The sequence below is a fragment of the Platichthys flesus genome, chromosome 17 (genome assembly GCF_949316205.1).
Source record: "Platichthys flesus chromosome 17, fPlaFle2.1, whole genome shotgun sequence".
NCBI classification, from domain to species: Eukaryota; Metazoa; Chordata; class Actinopteri; order Pleuronectiformes; family Pleuronectidae; genus Platichthys; species Platichthys flesus.
This window is the reverse complement of record NC_084961.1, coordinates 11,585,413-11,603,575: the sequence shown is the minus strand read 5'-3', so window position 1 is coordinate 11,603,575 and position 18,163 is coordinate 11,585,413. Positions and strand designations below refer to the sequence as shown.

At 43.1% G+C, this 18,163-nt stretch overlaps 2 protein-coding genes across 2 annotated transcripts in view; both read left to right on the top strand.

Annotated features, from left to right (window-relative positions):
• The first annotated feature begins 948 nt into the window (after positions 1-948).
• On the top strand, positions 949-3,867 carry sem1 (SEM1 26S proteasome subunit). The gene is made up of 3 exons (XM_062410367.1): positions 949-1,109; positions 1,577-1,670; positions 3,662-3,867. The coding sequence occupies exons 1-3, from the start codon at positions 1,034-1,036 to the stop codon at positions 3,702-3,704; spliced, it is 213 nt and encodes a 70-aa protein (XP_062266351.1). The 5' UTR covers positions 949-1,033; the 3' UTR covers positions 3,705-3,867.
• A 13,420-nt stretch (positions 3,868-17,287) lies between these two features.
• The window catches only part of LOC133972541 (electrogenic aspartate/glutamate antiporter SLC25A13, mitochondrial), a 47,355-nt gene continuing 46,479 nt past the window's right edge, over positions 17,288-18,163 (top strand). Inside the window, exon 1 of the mRNA XM_062410055.1 lies at positions 17,288-17,299. Coding sequence (XP_062266039.1) covers positions 17,288-17,299 — 12 coding nt within the window. The remainder of the gene's footprint in view (positions 17,300-18,163) is intronic.

The window sequence follows — 18,163 nt, the reverse complement described above, 5'->3', positions numbered from 1 at the left end:
TCCCCTTTTACTAATGACTAATCTTAAAGTTACAACCAAATGTATGTGGGAAAACCAACTTTTCATCATTATTTTTTCTCCATAATGAAGGTTGTGGTATTTACCTCACCGTGCGTGTAAAATGAATAATAAATACATTGATATTTATGTTGGACTTTTGTTATATTGCTATGTATATCGCCCCAGGTCTACAGGTAAACAACACAAAACCTACCAGGAGGAACTAGGGGAACTTTACTTAGATGAGCTGCTTGTCTCTCTGCGTATCAAAGTGAAACTCTATGAACACACAGTCCCAGTTGACGAGGATGAGCTGGTGGATGTCTTCAGCTTCAATGAACTGACACAAAATAATTTCATCATAAGGGCCGTAACTGAGACGACACTAAATTACCAATGTGGTTTTTGGAAGTAGGGAAGTATAGTCTGTATGCGTTTTTAAAACAATTAAAGTCAAAGCCAACTATTGTCACTCAGACCACACAACAAGAAGTTCAAGGCAGAACGAAATTGTGCTTCTCCCAGCTCCATGTGCAAACACAAAAAGGCAAGTGCACTAAACACAACAGAAATAGACAGACAAAACTAAAAATATGTACACAAAATGATATACGGTTAAAACAAAATGTACATATTAAAACATAAAGACAAACTAAGACATGTCAATTTTGTAATTGTAGGTTATTTCAAAGTGGTTGGATAACTGTTCAGACACTGGTAAAAAAAAAAAAAATATATTGCTATTTTCTGAGTTTGCTGGTGTTGAGACTTTTTGCATCGTTTCGTTACTTTGATGAAGATGATTTACTCATTTGTTTTCCTTCTATTTGCATGTGTTGATCTATCTCGGCCACCGTAGACACTAGACTCATCGTGCCTCGGAAAGCGCGCTGGCTGCTGTTGCTGTTTTTACGCAGTTTACGCAACCTCCACATTCTCGAACATCTCTGACGTAGCAGGCGTAAAATAGAAGGGAGCCATTCATCCACTCACAACAACAGCAACACACGCACAGAGAGACAGCAGCGCTAACATGTCAGAGAAGAAGCAGACCGTGGACCTGGGTTTACTGGAGGAGGACGATGAGTTTGAAGAGTTCCCAGCAGAGGGTAAATATCACACATGTCACCGTGTCTTGTTTTACGTGCTGTGAGCGAACTGACGTGGTTTTCAGAGCTGGGCCCCGCAGCAGTGACTCAGCTAGCCAGGGCCAAGCTAGCATTAGCATTAGCTAGCAAACTTATCGGTAGCCATAGTCCGCTGCTTTAACCATCTGAATGTATTGATAGTACGATGCTCCACTGATTTAAAGTGTCAGTACTTGTATTTTAATAGTCTTTAGTTCGTCCTCCCCATTTCGACCTGCGTATGTTCGTTCGTTTCTCTTGCTTACAGCTGCTAGCTACCTAGCATGGTGGTAGCATAGCTAACAGACTGAAGGGTTATCCACTCAGGTACACCTGATTTGTGTTGTTTGACATTCATGTGCCGTGTTTGATAATTTCATACCGATGTTTTAAAAGACGATTTGTTGGTGTAGTTTGATGACGTTGTTTCCTCTGCCTGCTCTCCATAGATTGGACTGGGCTGGATGAAGACGAGGATGCTCATGTTTGGGAAGACAACTGGGACGATGACAACGTAGAAGATGATTTCTCAAATCAGCTGAGGTAAACTGAGAACAACTACAGATCGATTAACCACGCTCACTGTCTCACTTATAGTTGTTTCGTCAAGCTTCAGTTTTTAAATGAGCGTTAACAAGAATGTGTGAGTGAGGAATAACAAACAAGAGATTGTGTTTTATATATAGATGTGCTCAGGTCAAATTACTCACTGATCATGAGCTGTTTTGCTCAGGCCTCCAATCCAAAACTTTTTTCCTTTGACAAACAAAACACTTGGACACAGCTTGAGTATTATAGTATTTAATTATTTTGCAGTTGAAGGAGTATTCACTTAAGTTTATACTTTTTAATCATCTTTATTGTGAGATTTCATTTTTGTATTAAGGTTATTCAGCGGCAGCCAAATAACACCTTTCAAATTGGAAAATTTTGTGAATATATCGCATATAACACTGCAAAAATGCTTATTGCAGATTAACACAATAATCCCTATTTTCATCCCAATATTCTACACTTTTTTATTTAACTTTAATGGGAAACTAAGGCTAAATCTGAAGAATGGACAACCACAATATGCTAACAGTGCGCAACTATAATATTTTATGATTCATGAAATCTATTCCTGAAACATTCATGTTTCTAATGGGACAAAAAATAGGTGATCCCCTGGAGTAAGTATCTGAACAGAACCTAATTTATCAGCTTTAACCTCAAACAAACACTTTCTGTCCTTGTGGATCAGAAGTGCACAGGAGAACAGTTCTTCCTTCAGAACAGTTCAAATATTTTTAGGTTGTCTGATGTAAACATTCCACAGCATCTCTACTGGGTGAAGGTTTGTTGTATGACTTGGACAATACAAGTACACTTGATTTAAATGTATTAAAGTTGATGATCTAGTCAGCTTGTAGTGCACACTAGAATGTAAGGATTGTTACTACTTATTCAATAAATATAACTATTCAGAATCACAAAATGACAGAAAGAGTCAACAACGTTTAGAATATTTACTGACTTTCGGTATCATTCCAATATAAACTTCAGAATAAGTTTTCCTCTTCATGGTGTTGAGCTATTTCGGTCTACTTCACTGTCATGATGCTGTTTTCATGTTGGTATAAAGTGACCCTTTTACTCCACAGGTAGAGCTTCTGTTTTCACAGACAATTCAGCCTTTGTTTCAGTAAGAAAAGAATGCTCCTGAAGTGTTGTGGAGTGTTGAGGTTTTTCCGGCAAACGTCAGGCCTCACTACAGTGAGTTGAGGAGAGCAGCAGCCTTCATCATGCAAACATGCAGCAGGATTTAAAAATGGTCGACTCATGGATGTTGATGTTGACCTGCTCTGGATTATTTAAGCTTTTAGGTGGTTTTTTTTTACCTTACTAAGCATTGGCTGAACTTAATATTAATATTAAGACTTTGATTAGCTTTTGAATATCATAAATCGAGTGGTTTGAATACATTTTTCAACCTACGCTGTTAATGTTTGAATAATATATTCATTATGAACGAGGACAATTCAACAATCACAAACAGTGCAATTTAATTAGTTGTTTTTAACTTAGATGAAGACGAGATCCTGATTTTAAGACAAATGCAGAAGAAATCACACATGTCCCCCTTTACTTGCCTTTTATATAATCAAAGTTTCATCATAGGATCTGTTCTGCTTCAACGGTTTAACTCTCACTCTTATTGAATAATCAATAACTTGATAGAAAAGTGGCTGGTCTGTTTTTATTGGAGTACACTCCAGACAGTAATATGCTATTGTTTTATTTAGGCCAATTATGACAGATATGCTATTAAGCTATTTCTTAAAGTTATCATTATTGTTAAAGGGCACACAGCTCCCATATATATGTAATCATCAAATCCATAGCTGCACACATTATGCAATATTTATATGTATTTTTTCACTCCCATCTCTTAATGGTTCTCACAATCAATAGAGGGTACTTATGCTTCAGCCACCCACCTGTAATCATCTCTACTGACTTGATTTTTCTATTTTTCTTTTTCCTCCCCGCAGAGCCGAGCTGGAAAAACATGGTTACAAAATGGAGACATCATAGCGGCTGACGTGGCCTCTATGTATATGATGACAATGGATATGGACATTTCTGTTTGAATAGAACCGGTAGACCACACACCACCGGAAGATATTTGACGACGTGAATTTGTTTCTTTTTTGTAAGAAATATGGATAAAAATAAACAGTTTGGAGATTAAAGTTCATTCAATTGTTTTACTGACCAACAATACTGCAGATGTTTAGACTAGGATTGAATCAGATTATTTCTAAATCTAAAACTTTGCATTTACTATTTCTGTATTGAAGACTCCTCTAGTCAACAGTCTTCCTGCAAATGGACGTCTTATGAACCTGAGTCATGTGGAGCATTTATTTTGGACAATTTAGCTCAAGTTCAAGAGCTAATATATTGAAGCAACCATGTATTTAGGTATGCTTCCTTTTATTGAGTCTGTCAATGCGATGTGAGGAAGACACAAAGTATACACAAGCCGTAAAGAAGATGTATGTTAGACGTGCGCAGTGGAAGTGTGCACAATGCAAACAAGTGTGTCTGAGTACTTGTGATGCATTCTACACACAAGGCAGCTCCTTTGCCCTGTGCTGTATGACATCCCCCTCTCCTCTCAGCCCCACAGTGCTGGGCCGAGTCCCTGAAGGAGAGATTATCCACTGCCGTGTTTGTCAGAGGCAGGGAGGGGGTCTCAGCATGCGGTCTCCCAGCCTGCCTTGCCTGGGCCTGCCCCTACTGCCAGCCAGGCCCTTCTCTTCCGCTTGGCACAGCGGGGACTCTCGTACTGAACCAGAGGCCAATTTATCCCCTCCACACTCCCCCGGCAAAATGATTTCTCTCAGTGTTTTGTCGACTCTCAGTCCCAGGGTCCTAATGAGGTGAAATGGATGCCAGTAAGACCAATGCTATGAAAGCAGTTTCCAGCTTGAAAACAACAGATCTTCCTCCCATAGAAGAGGAAAGTAACTTAAATACAGCGATTTAACTACAGTAATCAAGCACAATAATTATTTCCCTTTGGTGCAACTTTCATCTAATTTATACATTTATTTTTGTTAAATTTATCAAATTTGTGCCGTTTTACATGCAAAATACATTAAAGCCTAAATTTCATGAGATGTTAGCTTCATATAAGTGTTAATACACTGTTAAAGTTAAGGATCTCATGAAGAAGCAAGAGTAGGAGACATTTACCCTATTATTCAAATGGAAACACAGGTTTGGTATATAATAGTATGAATCATAAAAAAGACTGCCTTCACAGAAGTTTCAACTTAACTCAGCAAAATACCAGAAACGAGATGATCTGCATGAGAAACCAGCAGGATTATTCAAATTAAACTGGTTTACTTTATCATTTAACACAAATCATTAAAATGATGAGATAAAAAATACTTTTTCCATCTATTTACTAGTTTCCTTAATGTAATCATTCTACAAATTTAGCTAAGAACTGGCTGTGCTTCCCTTCACTCTTCATGCTTGTAAAGAGTGGAAAACCCCAAGTTGACATAAAAAAATGTCAAAAAACAAAGGGTCATATGAATCATGGCAGTTTCTAATAATTAAACAGTAGAATTTGAATACAATATGTTTTTTATGTAAGTATTGCTTCTTATGAGGCTGGTCTCTTATGTGAGGATATGTTTCCATCGCTGCCTCGTGCCTGTGTGTGGCCTTTCATTCCAGGTTCCTGTGCTCTCCCCTTGTGGTGCTTGTTCACTGTTTGCTGCTTTGCGCGTGTTAGTACTTGGAAAGAGTTCTTCTGCACTTCAAAGTGTTGCGCTCATATTTTGGCATTAAAGGCTGGAAAAGTATGAAGTGGAAATCTGTTTGCCCAAGCCTTGCGTTTAACTGTTGGCAACTGCAAGCACGCTGACAAGCATCTGACAGACTCTCGATCTCTTTTGGGAAAACACAGAATCCCTGTTTACTACTGGTTATTATCCCAATCAACTGCATATTACAACCCGACAGCTCTCCTGAGTGCACGGCCTAGATTGCGTTTGAGAGACGATGCTCCGGCTCCCACTGATATATGTGTCAATAAAGAAAATAAACATTTCACCAGCGCTGCAGGAAATAAGTGATCTGATCTGACTCATCCATATGGGACACTTAGGCCTATTTGTGTCCCTGGAACCAAGGGGCCCTGGGCCAGATGATTATTCTAAGGGTTGCGGAGTCAGTGGAGTGAGAGAATCGGTAAGTGAGAGCAACAGAGGAGGACCTGTGACCATTTTGTTTGTGCTGAAAGCGTAAGATTGGTCCCTTGTGTTTGACGCCGCGAGGGCCTCGATGGGCCCTCAGTATTCAGCCCCCGCGATCGCCAGCCTTTTCAGTGTCTCCCCTCGTTCTTTGAACCCATCTAGCGATGACTTCAATTTGGCCAAGCATTTTTGTCGTTCTCTTTTGACCCCAATGATTCAGCTCGACATGTATCGACCCCCTCAATTGAGGGAGAGCGATAACAAATTGTGTATATTTTTTAAATCTAACGAAACCATTTACAGTGGATTATTCTTTTATTAAATGGCAGTTCCGTGTCCTTTTGTTAGCAATAGGAAGTTTGGTCTTCTGACAGAAATCAAAGATACGCGTCACACTTTCCCCAGATCGTTTTCTGTGTCAGTCATGGCAACAACAGAATGCAGTACATGCTGTAAACTGACTCTTTTCTGAAAGTCCGGATTCCTGAAAAGGATATTCTTAATTGCAAATAATTTTCCTTTATACCCACGCAACTCGAAGGCCACATGAGTCGGTGCGGCAACGCAGTCAATGGAACTGCGGCGAGCACCATTTCATAATGCTTCATGTTGGGAGATGGCAGATCCATTGTTCTCAAGCCCCAGGAGCCTGTGGGCGAGAGTTCCTGCTGTGTCTCCACTGAAGAAACACACCAGCCTCCCAGGCAGCATATTCAGCTCTATTCTGCACACACTGGAGGCTACTGTGACCGTTCCAGCTCTCTCCCCGCCGCTGCAGGCCCTGCTCTCTCTGCGTCTCCCCTCTCCATTCCCTCCGCCGCTGAGCCGGGGTGAAGATGAAGCTGTCACCGCACAGCTAGGAAGCATGCAGCTGCTACTATAATAGCCCTAATTGCATGTTTCTTTTGTTGGGCTGAAATTAGCAGAGGGGCTTCAATACTACTACCAAAGCCCCCCCAAAACCTCCAAGTAAAGATGGAGGGGAGAGAGTTAAAAAAAAAAAAAAAAAAAGACACTCAGGGGTGCGTTCACCAGAGAGACTGCCAACCCCACCGCCGAATGGCCCACACCTGCACACTAGCACCCCCGCTAAAGTAAACACAGATAATAAGGTATAATTACTTTAGAAAATAATAACGAGGAGCACCCCTCCAGACCCCCCTGCTCCCGGTGACAAAGGGCTGCCTGTTTATTGTGGTAGGTGAAACAGCCCCAAAGGACGCTGTCGAGTGCCCTATCAAAAGACCTGAGGTCCCCTTATAGGACAGCCATCAGTGTCAAGGAGGACTGGGGCTTTTAAGTCTGTTCTCCCCTAACTGCCTCAATTAACCAGTGTGGATTGACCACAGGCTAGTTTTTCAACCCCATTCATCCTCATCAAATTGATCCTGTGTTGTCCTCGATGGGTTCCCCCCCTTTTCTTTGTGATCAGAAGAAACCAATGGAAAAATTATACAAATCCTGTAATGTGCACAGAGAAATAGCATTTGAACCTTTTTATATAAAGTATTTGTATAGAAATCAGCATGGGAATATATCCTGTACATACGCTGATGTGCAAAATAAATGTAAGGAATAATGCATTGAATATTTGTCTCCTTGCTTGTAGATATTCTCTCAGGAAAGTTGAAATGAAAATATGGTAATGAGTCAGAAGATAACAGGTCATTCTGGGAAACTGCCTGCTATCGGTTTGTTGAATTTAGCTTTGCATAAACACTGCGGTCCAGACAGAGACTGTATAAAGACAAAATCCCCCAAATAACGACCTGAAGTCAATGGGGAGCTCGTTCCACCATCTCCGAGCCAGGACAGCAAACAAATAAAAACAGTTTTGAGATCAGTTGCACTTGTAGTTTGGCTTTTTTGAAGCAAATTGTACTTACTTGATTCTTGCTGTTCTAGGTTTGTATCCTCAGGATTGAATGCAGTTATTGCAAGTCGCTGCATTTTCCCTCCATGTCCCATCAATTAACACGGAGGAGAAATGTATGACATACAGGTGGCAATTGAGACCTTTTGGCTTCATATTTGGGGAGGGGTCATGTCGTCTATCTTTATATAACGTGGTTGCTGCCAAAAAGTAGGTTGGCACATGACCTTCTGAGACGTTGTCCATTGTAATTTTTTCCAGTCATTTTTTGTCTCTGTCACTTTGACAGAGCCATGCTTGCTGCTTCCCCCCAGTTCCAATGCGTAGCCTAGTAAACTGGTTGCCAGCTTTAGCTTCATATTTACTGGACAGATATGAGCAGTGTATCATTCTACAATCTTTCCATCAGTTGGGGAAAGGGCATGATAACCAAGATGTCAAGCTGTTTCTGAACCTTTCTTTACTTGTGTGATGAAGGCTTGTGTGTTTGCTTTGTCACCATAGATTCTACACACATCATGTCAATATCCAAAATCCAGAAAATAGCATAAACTGACAGTGCTCTCTTTAATCTGTAGAAACCTAAACACGCCTCCACACCGAGCACCAAGCTCCATACTCTGACCCAAAATGTCATACTTGTGGTTGAAGGGTACCATAAAGACATACAATGGAAAAGGTTTTACCCCACCTAGTTACACAACTAACGGATACAATATTCATATTACATTTCATGCTTTGCGCTGAAATTTCAGTGTTTTTCTGGCGTCATCAAATCCCAGCTGAAAATGAGGATAAACTGATCTGAGCTTGAGAACATGACACTGGATAGTCCAGACGGTATGGGATCACGCAGCGGCCTCACTGTCACTTAAACCTGCCTGGAATCTAAACCGATCTGACATGTTGGCACACAGAAAGAAACAGATGGGTATGTTTCAGTTTAACGCTATCCCCGGTGCTTGAGTCACTATGAAAACACGATTCTGGTTTGATGTCAGGAGGGATTACGAGTGCCCTGTTTCAGCCGGGCTGTTTATGACACGAGCCGTCCTGCAGGTCTTCGACAGATAAATGTATAATTTCACAAAAGCAACAAAAAAAAAAGCAATACATGCTAGTTTATAATAACCTACTAATAATAATAATCAAGACCGCAAGTCATGATTTGAGATGATCAAGTCACGCTGAAATAAATATTAAAAAGTTTAATATTAAACGTTATAGTCTTAGCTAAATTACACTTTCTATAAAGATGGACAATATGTCTACTCCTCAAAAGGGAAGCCAAAGCGTTTCAATCGCCTCCTCGATTTCAGCCGATGGGATATGGACCAAACACTGATGTATGTTCATTTTGATGGCTTTGCTTTTAAAAAGTTCTTTGATCCTATTATAACGGTTGAAACCTCGTGATTGACAGCTGAGATTGACTTGATCGACCTGTCGCTACTGCGGCCACCATCCCTGATCGCTACTGCGTATACTCTGTCTGCGAAAAGCGTTGTCCATCTTCACAAGTTGTTTAAATGGACACGATGGAAACGTGAGGGGGGGGGGGGGGAAACAACATATGCTGTAAAGTAGCGCTTTATTCTTCCATGAACACACCAATTAAACCATAAACCTGTCTGAGGTAGAAACACTCACCGAGTAAATGTTTTACATCTATTTAACACGCAGTCGTTGTGGAGTCCAGTACTTTTACCAACACAATGGGGGGGAATTGCTGCTGTGATTAAGGGTCTAATGTAAAGTGAATCAGTGCTGCATGTGAGTCATCTCCACGCTATCATTAAACCACAATGTGCAACCGAGCCGAACTGCCCTGCGAGGATGGCAGCGTGTTTTTAACCGTGACGTCTGTGGCAACCCCCCCCCCCCCGCCCCCCCCCGCTGCGCTTCCTTCCCGTTTGCCCGAGATACCTGGCAATTAGGGAGTTTGTTGTCTATTCTCACTCCAGATTTTTAACCCCCTCATCCACCCCCCAAGCCTCCGATATTTGAACACACTGGATCAGCCACCCACCTGTCCTGCTGCACTTAAAAGCAATGGACAGTGAAGGAAGAGAAATTAACAGGGGGGGACAATTTAGACAACAGAGAGGCTTTTTTCCTTCCGAGCAGTAAAGCATGCTTGATGGTGTTATCATCTCCGGTGAATTATCAGGCCTCTGATAATTGTAATTAATCAATCATCAAGCTCACCCATGCGATTCCAGGAAACCCAGCATCACTGTAGATCAACCTGAGCCGTATTGACCTATGAGAAATCAATGTGCAACCAGCATGATTCAAGGCGATAGCCAGAGCTTCCTTCACTTGGATCAAGTAATTAGAACTCGGTTAATTAAACTGTTTGGTGTCTGCATCATAACCACACGAGGGAGGGAAACAATTGCAGGGAAAAGGCCATTAAAGATCTTTAACATCGTACAATTCAATTCAAGTGGACATAAAACACAAGGACATATTCCCTGCCCTAATTCCCATCGATCATCTTCACTGCATCCAACCGGGAACGTCACCGCTGCACTGTGTGGCCGGGTTCAAAACAATAGCACATGTTCGAAAAGAGAGAGCGCAATGACAGACAAACTCATAAAAGAGGAGGCGATATTTTCTCCCGCTCTCTTTTACTGTCCTTGCCTTTCGTCACTCTCTTTTCTCGCTCCCTCACACACACACGCACGTCTGGGTGGGAGGCCTTGGCCCAGACACAGTCAACTGGTCCCAGTCCCAACAAGGAAACAATTAATCATGTGTGAGCGGCTGTCTGAGTGTCTGCTCTCTGGACAACAACAACACTCAGCCATTTATCTCCCCTCAAGGCAGGACAGCCGGCCAGCACACCACGCAGGCATGCACCCTGTCATCCACACACATGCGCACACGCACACACACAGAGTCACACACAAACACACACACACACACACACACAGATGTGCGAGGACAAAAATGCAACAGACTCACTTTCACTCAAATGTACAAAGAACACCCACATGCAAAGTGTAACTACACATGCACAGACATCACATTAATACTAAGCACTTACACACTCCACTTGCACAGAAGAGGAGATGTGAATGGCATTTTGTAAAGCAGGGACACACACACTCACACAGGTGCTTGGTGTTTCGTCATCCCAATCAGATAGCTGTCAGCACTTCCTAATGGCCATGCTGACAGACACAGGAGCTGCACACTGCTGTCTCACTACAACATTTCTAAGATCAAACACAGACTAAATTATCTTAACTTTTATTTCATAGTTAATTTTTGGAGTGATGCCTTTTCGTTTTTGCCGCCTTTGATAGTTCAAAGGCTGTTTGCTGTTCAGCTGGAAAAAAACGAATGGAAGGACTGAGTTGTTCCTCTTGCACTCTTCTGAGATGAGGGCGCAAAGCTGAGTTGACAGTCATTTCACTTCAGGAAATGTAGTCCTCTCTAATTTAACTCCTGGTCTTCCGACGTGGCAAGGTAGGTTAGGAGTGAGCTAAAACAGGCGAGACGAAATAGGAAATTTGTCGTTGATTTCCCAGTTCTGCATCTTAGCTCAGACAGGGGGTGGTTTGTGAGCGTGGGCGTGTGGGTGAGCTTGCGGAGTGTCCCAACATCTGTGTCGGTTTGAAAGTGTGTGTCTGTATACCCGTGAATCGATGCGACTGTGTGTGCATCTGTATATGTGTTAGTGCATGTCCAGTGTGCCTCCGAAAACCTCAAGTGGTGCAAACAAAGAGGCCGGTGTGTGTTTCAGGAGGGGGCATCTGGATGGCATCAGGAGAGCCTGGCAGATTGGTAGTGACACAGGTTACTCCTGAGGTCCCTGGTGATGAACGTACCACAGTCTGTAGCGGAGAAGAAGCTTTGAAGCGCTACTGCAAAACAAAAACATAGTAAATAGGTAAATAAATGCATCTGCATTCTGCATTTTTTCAGTTTTACCTCGCCCACTTCTGAGTGAACTTTGCAGAGCTATATGTGGAAAACAAATGTCTGAGATTTTTAAGTTGCTCCGGACATTTTCTGGAAAAATTCCACGAACCTGGATTGATCTGTCCAAAAATCCAAGAGTCTCCCTACCCTGTCTAGTGCCCCTGAGCAAGGCACCTTACTCCCCTAACATCTGCTCCCCGAGCACCGTACATGGTCGCTCACTGCTCTGTGTGTCCTGCACCAGATGGGTCAAAAGCAGAGGTTAAATTTCCCTACCTGCATGAGTGTGCCTTTGCATGTCTGTGCATGTGTTTGGGACTAATACATGCATCTTAATCTTAAAAGGATTGTCAGGAAAGTAGAATACAGAGAAGAAGTTGTCAAGACAACGCATGCGAGAGCTTTTGGCGAAAACGGTCGACGCCAGTGTAGATGAGCTGTAAAAAATGTAATTAACATCAGCAGAATTCAAACGTTACGTGAGTGGCAACAGACAAACATTGTCTTGTCTTCTTAATAGTTTGACATTTTGGCAGATCCTTTTTTTGTGTTGATTGATCTGTACAAAACTGAGGTATGAAATCCACACAGTGGTTTTAGAGGGGCTCAGTTTCTTAGATAAGGCGCAGTGCAGGGATCAAAGTCTAAACCAACATCTATAGAATAAGTCCTTCAAACACATTTAATCACACAATCCGTGTTACAGTCTAAAACTTCCTGCACCAACTTGAACTTCAATTAAGTCATTTAGACAAACACAACCATCCTTCCCTCTGGATCCCTCCTTCACTCTCAGGCCAGGTGGCAGCTTGACAGGAAGAGGAACAGGAAAGGACTTAAAGATTTGCTGCTGTTCAGTTTCTCCTTCAAACACCCCCCCCCCCCCCCTTGATCAGTTCCCACAATGCTCCATCGACATGAGGCCTCTGTGATCAGTGGTTATGAGAAAGTGCAGGAATGTGACAGACAACTGCCTCGACCAGGGGAAGAAGAAGGGGAATCAAAAGAGTTAAGCCTCCTCTTTTTCTGTCTCTGCCACCTATTCCCCCGCCCTCATATTTCCTCAGCCTGGTTGCTCTGCGTTAGCGCGGGGGGGGGGGGGGGAGCATCTGGGTTCATTTATCCTGACCCAGGCATGCTGGAGGACCCCTGTGCCCTCTCTGGTTGCAGGGTATGAGCATGCTTCAGTGTGGGTCCTTGTTGTTGTGAAAGAGAAGAGCTGGCCTGTCTGGACCATCTCAAAAGCCCCCCCCCCACACACACACTGCTCCGCCAGGCCCGTCGCCCATCCCAGATGCCCTCAAGCATGGTTAGTGTAGCGCTTCATCCGAACTGAAAGATACTAAACAGATTCATCCAGAAGCTACGGGGGAGACAGGCCGCCTTGAGGGTTTAGGAGGGTTTCACGGCAGATGGAAAGGAGGGAGGGTGTGCGGAGGAAGTGAAGTTGGTGCTTCAAATAGTGTGTGTGTGTGTGTGTGTGTTTGCCTGTCTCACATGTTTATGGATGCCCACGTCGACATCTGCATAATGAGACAAGCGGATATACACAGCATCCGAAATGTGTGAGTGCGTCCACAGGAAATGCCCTCCCCATGTCCCGGGACCGCAGGTGAAGCGACTGAAGTGCCCCCCCCCCCCCCCCAGGTTGACACTGCTTGGTATAACGCGCGGCCCACTCTGTGCCAAACGTCAGCCCGGGTTATCAGAGCGCACGGCTGAATGGAAGCAGAGTGAGTCTGGCTGGTTACTTAAGGTTAATATTCAAACACCCAGTTATTATGGTGTAAACAAAGGCGGCCTGTCACACCCTATTAGAGATATGGTGTTTACAAGAATGCCACTTTAACGCAGTGCATATTGTGTATGATGACCAAGGATAGTGTTTGACAACCGACTGATTGGAGGAATGTAAGTGGACCATAAGAGGCATTGTTTTGTCTGCGCACAAGAGACTAGAACTCTGTTTTGCAGATGCACTTATTAGCCTCTGTGTAGTAGCACAACAAAATGTCAAAGTGTGCCTCCTGAGGACAGGATATCAGACGAGAGAAGAGGGACTTCATTAGAACGGCTCCACCTCTCTGCTTTCTACCATCGTTTCTTTGTATTGATTTCAAGAATTTGTATTTTATGCAAAACAGATTTGTCTTCCTTCATCCCGCACCGTCCGGGCAGTCTGCCCACTGTGTGGTTTTGCTGACTCTCCTACGTTATTGAAAAATTTCGTTTTTGGCAAGTGTGAGGGTTTTGTCGTTGCACAATGGGTGATTTAACCCCTGATTAAAGGGAAAGAAAAGTGATTATAATTAAGGGGCTGCAGGTTGGAAGCCACTGTGTCGGGCAGAGGCCATGTGTCTATGAGCGAGGCCTCTAACTTCTCACACATGACGGGTCTGAATCAGAGGAAATTGTGAAAATTGAAATACGATGTTTAGAGGCATCAATATTAAGGGTCTCCCCACTGGGGACATAGAGCTAATCTGACAGGAAAATACCCATTAATCTCCACTTTTAGATACTTTAGCTTTTAAAGAATAGCTCTAATATGTGTGCCCACTGAGTTAAACACATCAAAGACAATAGTATGGGGTCATAAAAGTAATTTTGACTATTTGTCTAAGGATTAGAGATTTTTTTTAGTTTGGTAATATTTGACTTTGTTTTTCATATTATTGTCAACTATTTCTTAAAACACAGTGCCCTGGCCTTTGGTCCATGTCCCATCCATCCGCCAAGTTGAATAGAAATCCATTCATTTGTTTTTGCGTAATCCTGCGCTGACCAACAAACAAAGAAGTTATGTTTTTCCCTTTCTTGTTTGTTGGTGTGTCAGCGGTAACAAAGTGGTAATCAATATCCAAACTTCCTGACATCCCTGCTTCACCCGAGGCACTCATAGCAACAAACTCAAAATGTTAAAAAAATACATTTTATTAAAGACCCCCTCCCCCCAACAGTTCAGAGCACTAAAACTACATTGTCTTATTTCTTTTCTTACAGGAGTTAGAGGACGATTTGTAGCATATTAGTTTCAACAGCAGTATTTATGGCAGCAGGAAGGTGTACACAGGATTGACTCCAGAGCAACAACAGCATATCACCAGTTTTATCATTTCAAATTACAAAGTGATAGATATATATATATATATTTTTTGCGTCAGTTGACAGTGAAAGTGGACGTATTCCCGAGCAGTGGGAAACAGGACAAAGCCACTGCCACAAGCGACTTCCTCCTTTTTTCAGGTCAAAAATGTCTTTCAAATTTGAATCTCATTACCATGTCATGAATATGTCTTTTTTGGAATCCATTAAGATTTTCATTACTAAAAAATACAATAAGAAATCATATTCAACCCAAAAAAGAAAAGAGAACAAAGCCCAAACGAGAACATTACAAGCTGCTTTAGCTCTTTGAGTCCCCTTAAGAAGAGGCAAGAAAAAAAAAGAGAAAGATGGGAGTGAGTGACAGATGATAGCAATAAAAGTAAGAACAAACTGGCCATTTTACTGCGGTAGGGCCCTTTGAGAAGGGATTATTAACTTGTCAGCATTTCAAACTGAGACACAACTTTTTCTCCTGCAAAACACATCCCCATGTCTGTGTTACTTTTATTAGAAAGTCTTTAAACCTTTGACCCGGAGGGCCTCCATTATTGGCTGTTAATAGGGACATGCTGGTCAACGGGGCGACCCTAAGTGCCCTATTAATCATTTGTTTAGAGCTCTGGCCCGTTTTGGAAGCGCTGTGTTTAGCGTTGCGTTTAAAAATAGGAGGAGGCCGCTTGAGACAGCCGCCCGCCACTCGTTGCTCAAACTGTCAGGACGCGTGGGCCCTTGGGGACGCGGCAGGAGACGCCTCAGGCCGTGGAAGTTCAAAGGTCGGCAGGTTTATCATTATTACCCACTTATTGTGGCGACCGACAGCATCACTGCTAGTTTGATTGCTAAAAATAGAGGCTTAAGTGCTGCTCCAGGCGCGAGACGAGCAAGAGCCTCTCCCAGTGTACATTTTGAAGGATTTTTTCATGTAAACAGTCAAGAGTTTCATGTCAAAGTCGCAACACACTGTAGTTTATCTGCCTCAAGTAAATGTTGCCGTTCATAAATAATTCAAAGGAGCCAAGCGAATGCTGCTGCAGGCCTCCCACACTAAATGCCACAGGTAAGTGAGTTGTTTTCTGGCAGATTGACAGTGATGGGAAATAAAATGTCACGGGATCAAATCATTAATATCGTCAAATATTGTTATGTGACAGGAGAAAGTACAGGTGTGGAGATTGCATCTGCTGATAAAACATTACTTACAGCCATTTTTCCAATAAGCGATGGACTCGGTGCAGTCAATATTTGGAGGGGATGCGAGGTATGCCCCGGCGAAGGCCATTTTGCGAGGAGCAGAGAGCCTGCTGGGAAAAATACAGTGGTTCATGCTGGGTCTCCGCGAAGCTGAAAAGCCACCAGCAAAAAGCCATGAATTATTCTGAGTGCAAAATACATTTTCTTTGAAGACTGTCGGGCCATTAGAGCCCTTTTGCTCCCTTTTAAATTGTTTTTATGCTGTGAGTAATGTTAACCTTCGCTTTTGTAGTCATGAAATTCTCTCTGCACCTTTTTTCCCTCCTGGCACAAAGAACAGATTGGCTGGAAAAGTGAAAAGTGAGGAAAAGAACTAAGGCTTTTATACTCGTGTCTACAGACCTATGTTCCTTAGTACATTAGAGACTCGATGTGCATAAGAATCCATCCACACAAATTACATATAACCATACGTATTCTCCGGCTCAGCATGAATATTGCAGAGAAAATCTTTGAAAAGAACTTTGATGACGACGGAGGAAGGAAACCATTTCACAGTAATGTCAAAGGAGCTATAATCAAGTCAGCACATTCACTGTTGACCATGATAGCATACCTCCACCAAAGAGGATATGATGACGCCTCTGTCCATTTGTTTGTTGGTGTGTCCGTTATTTTTTTCAGCAAGATTACATAAGAACAATAATAGATTTTGACAAAACTTTTGAAATTTTCACAGGAAATAATTCATGGATCTTGTCTAATTTTTTTCTACATTTTCACCTATTACCTACGGAACAATTCATCTTAGTCAGTGGCCTCCACCTTGGTCCTGTAGCCAGTACATGTTTTTTTGGTGGGATGAGGGGGGATACCATCCTCTTTTAACCAAAAATGTATCTGCCATCCTCCTCAGCCCTCCCCCCGACCTAAACATATGCAGATTGAAAATGTAGGTGTGCATGTGAACAAAAGGACGCCCCCCCCTTCCCACAAATAAAAACAAACAAACTAAAAAAAAACTATCCATCCATTATGGTCACATGGTCTTGCACACGTTATATTACATGGTTGGCTAGGCACAAAGTTTAACACAAGTCACGGAAATAGATCACACACGCACACGCACACGAACACACGCACACCGACCAGATGACCTCTCGCGCTCCGCACCACGTGCACAGCTGATCCTCTTTCCTGCTCCTCCCGCTGCAGCGGCGCGTGATCTCCATGGTAACGCTGTCACGCAGGAGGAAGTGCACGGGACGGTCTGACAGTGAGTCTGTGGAACGATGGCAGCTCAGGTAAGCAGCTGAGGAGTTTCCCCTTTACCTCACACACACACACACATCCCTCTGTTCTCTCCCGGGAGGGGGCTGCCTCCTCCCCGGGGACGTGTAGCTCATGTCCCGGGACTGTCTCCTCCGCAGCTGCCCGCCCTGCTCCCTGTCTGCCGGTTAGCTTGTTAGGAGGAGGTGCTCGAGGTTGTCTCTGCTCGTTCCCAGCAGTGACTTTGAGGCTTGACTGTAGCCTGCTAGCTCCCTCGCCTACTTTTCTCCAACGGTGTTCAAGTCAAAGTGCCTGAGCTGCTGTTCTAATAAGGATGAGTGGTGCAGCAGTGATGCCTCTGCTGCTCTTCATCCACCCTGCTCCTGCCAGGCCCCCTCTCTTCATTCTCCTCCTCCTCCTCCTCCACCTCCTCTTCACCGGTTTGTAGCCACCTGTAACCTTGGTTAGCATCATGCTACATGTCTGAGTCATCCTGTCATAAACCACCTGCAGGTGCCAGAAGCTTCCGGGAGGTTTGTTTACAGTATGTTCAGAAACTGCTTTAATTTACACTCTCACATCAGCTTTTATTGTTGTGGATGATTAAAGACCTTCTTTGGAGCCGCTTTGTTTGATAGTTTTTATAATATCACAACAGCATCACCTCTGTGCAGTGGTTCCCAATCAGAGGTTGGAGGACCGTCTCAGGGCCACGGGGGGAATCAGAGGGGTCACGAGCAAACCGATTTCTATCTCACAAGATCAAGTTTGAGAGACAACATAAGAAGCACATCCTCAGCTTATACTTTTCCAGAAGTTTTGATGTACAATGGCTCCTTCGGTGACTAGAACTTACCTCAAAGGGAAACAGTGGCAAGCTTTATAAGTTTAGTTTGAGG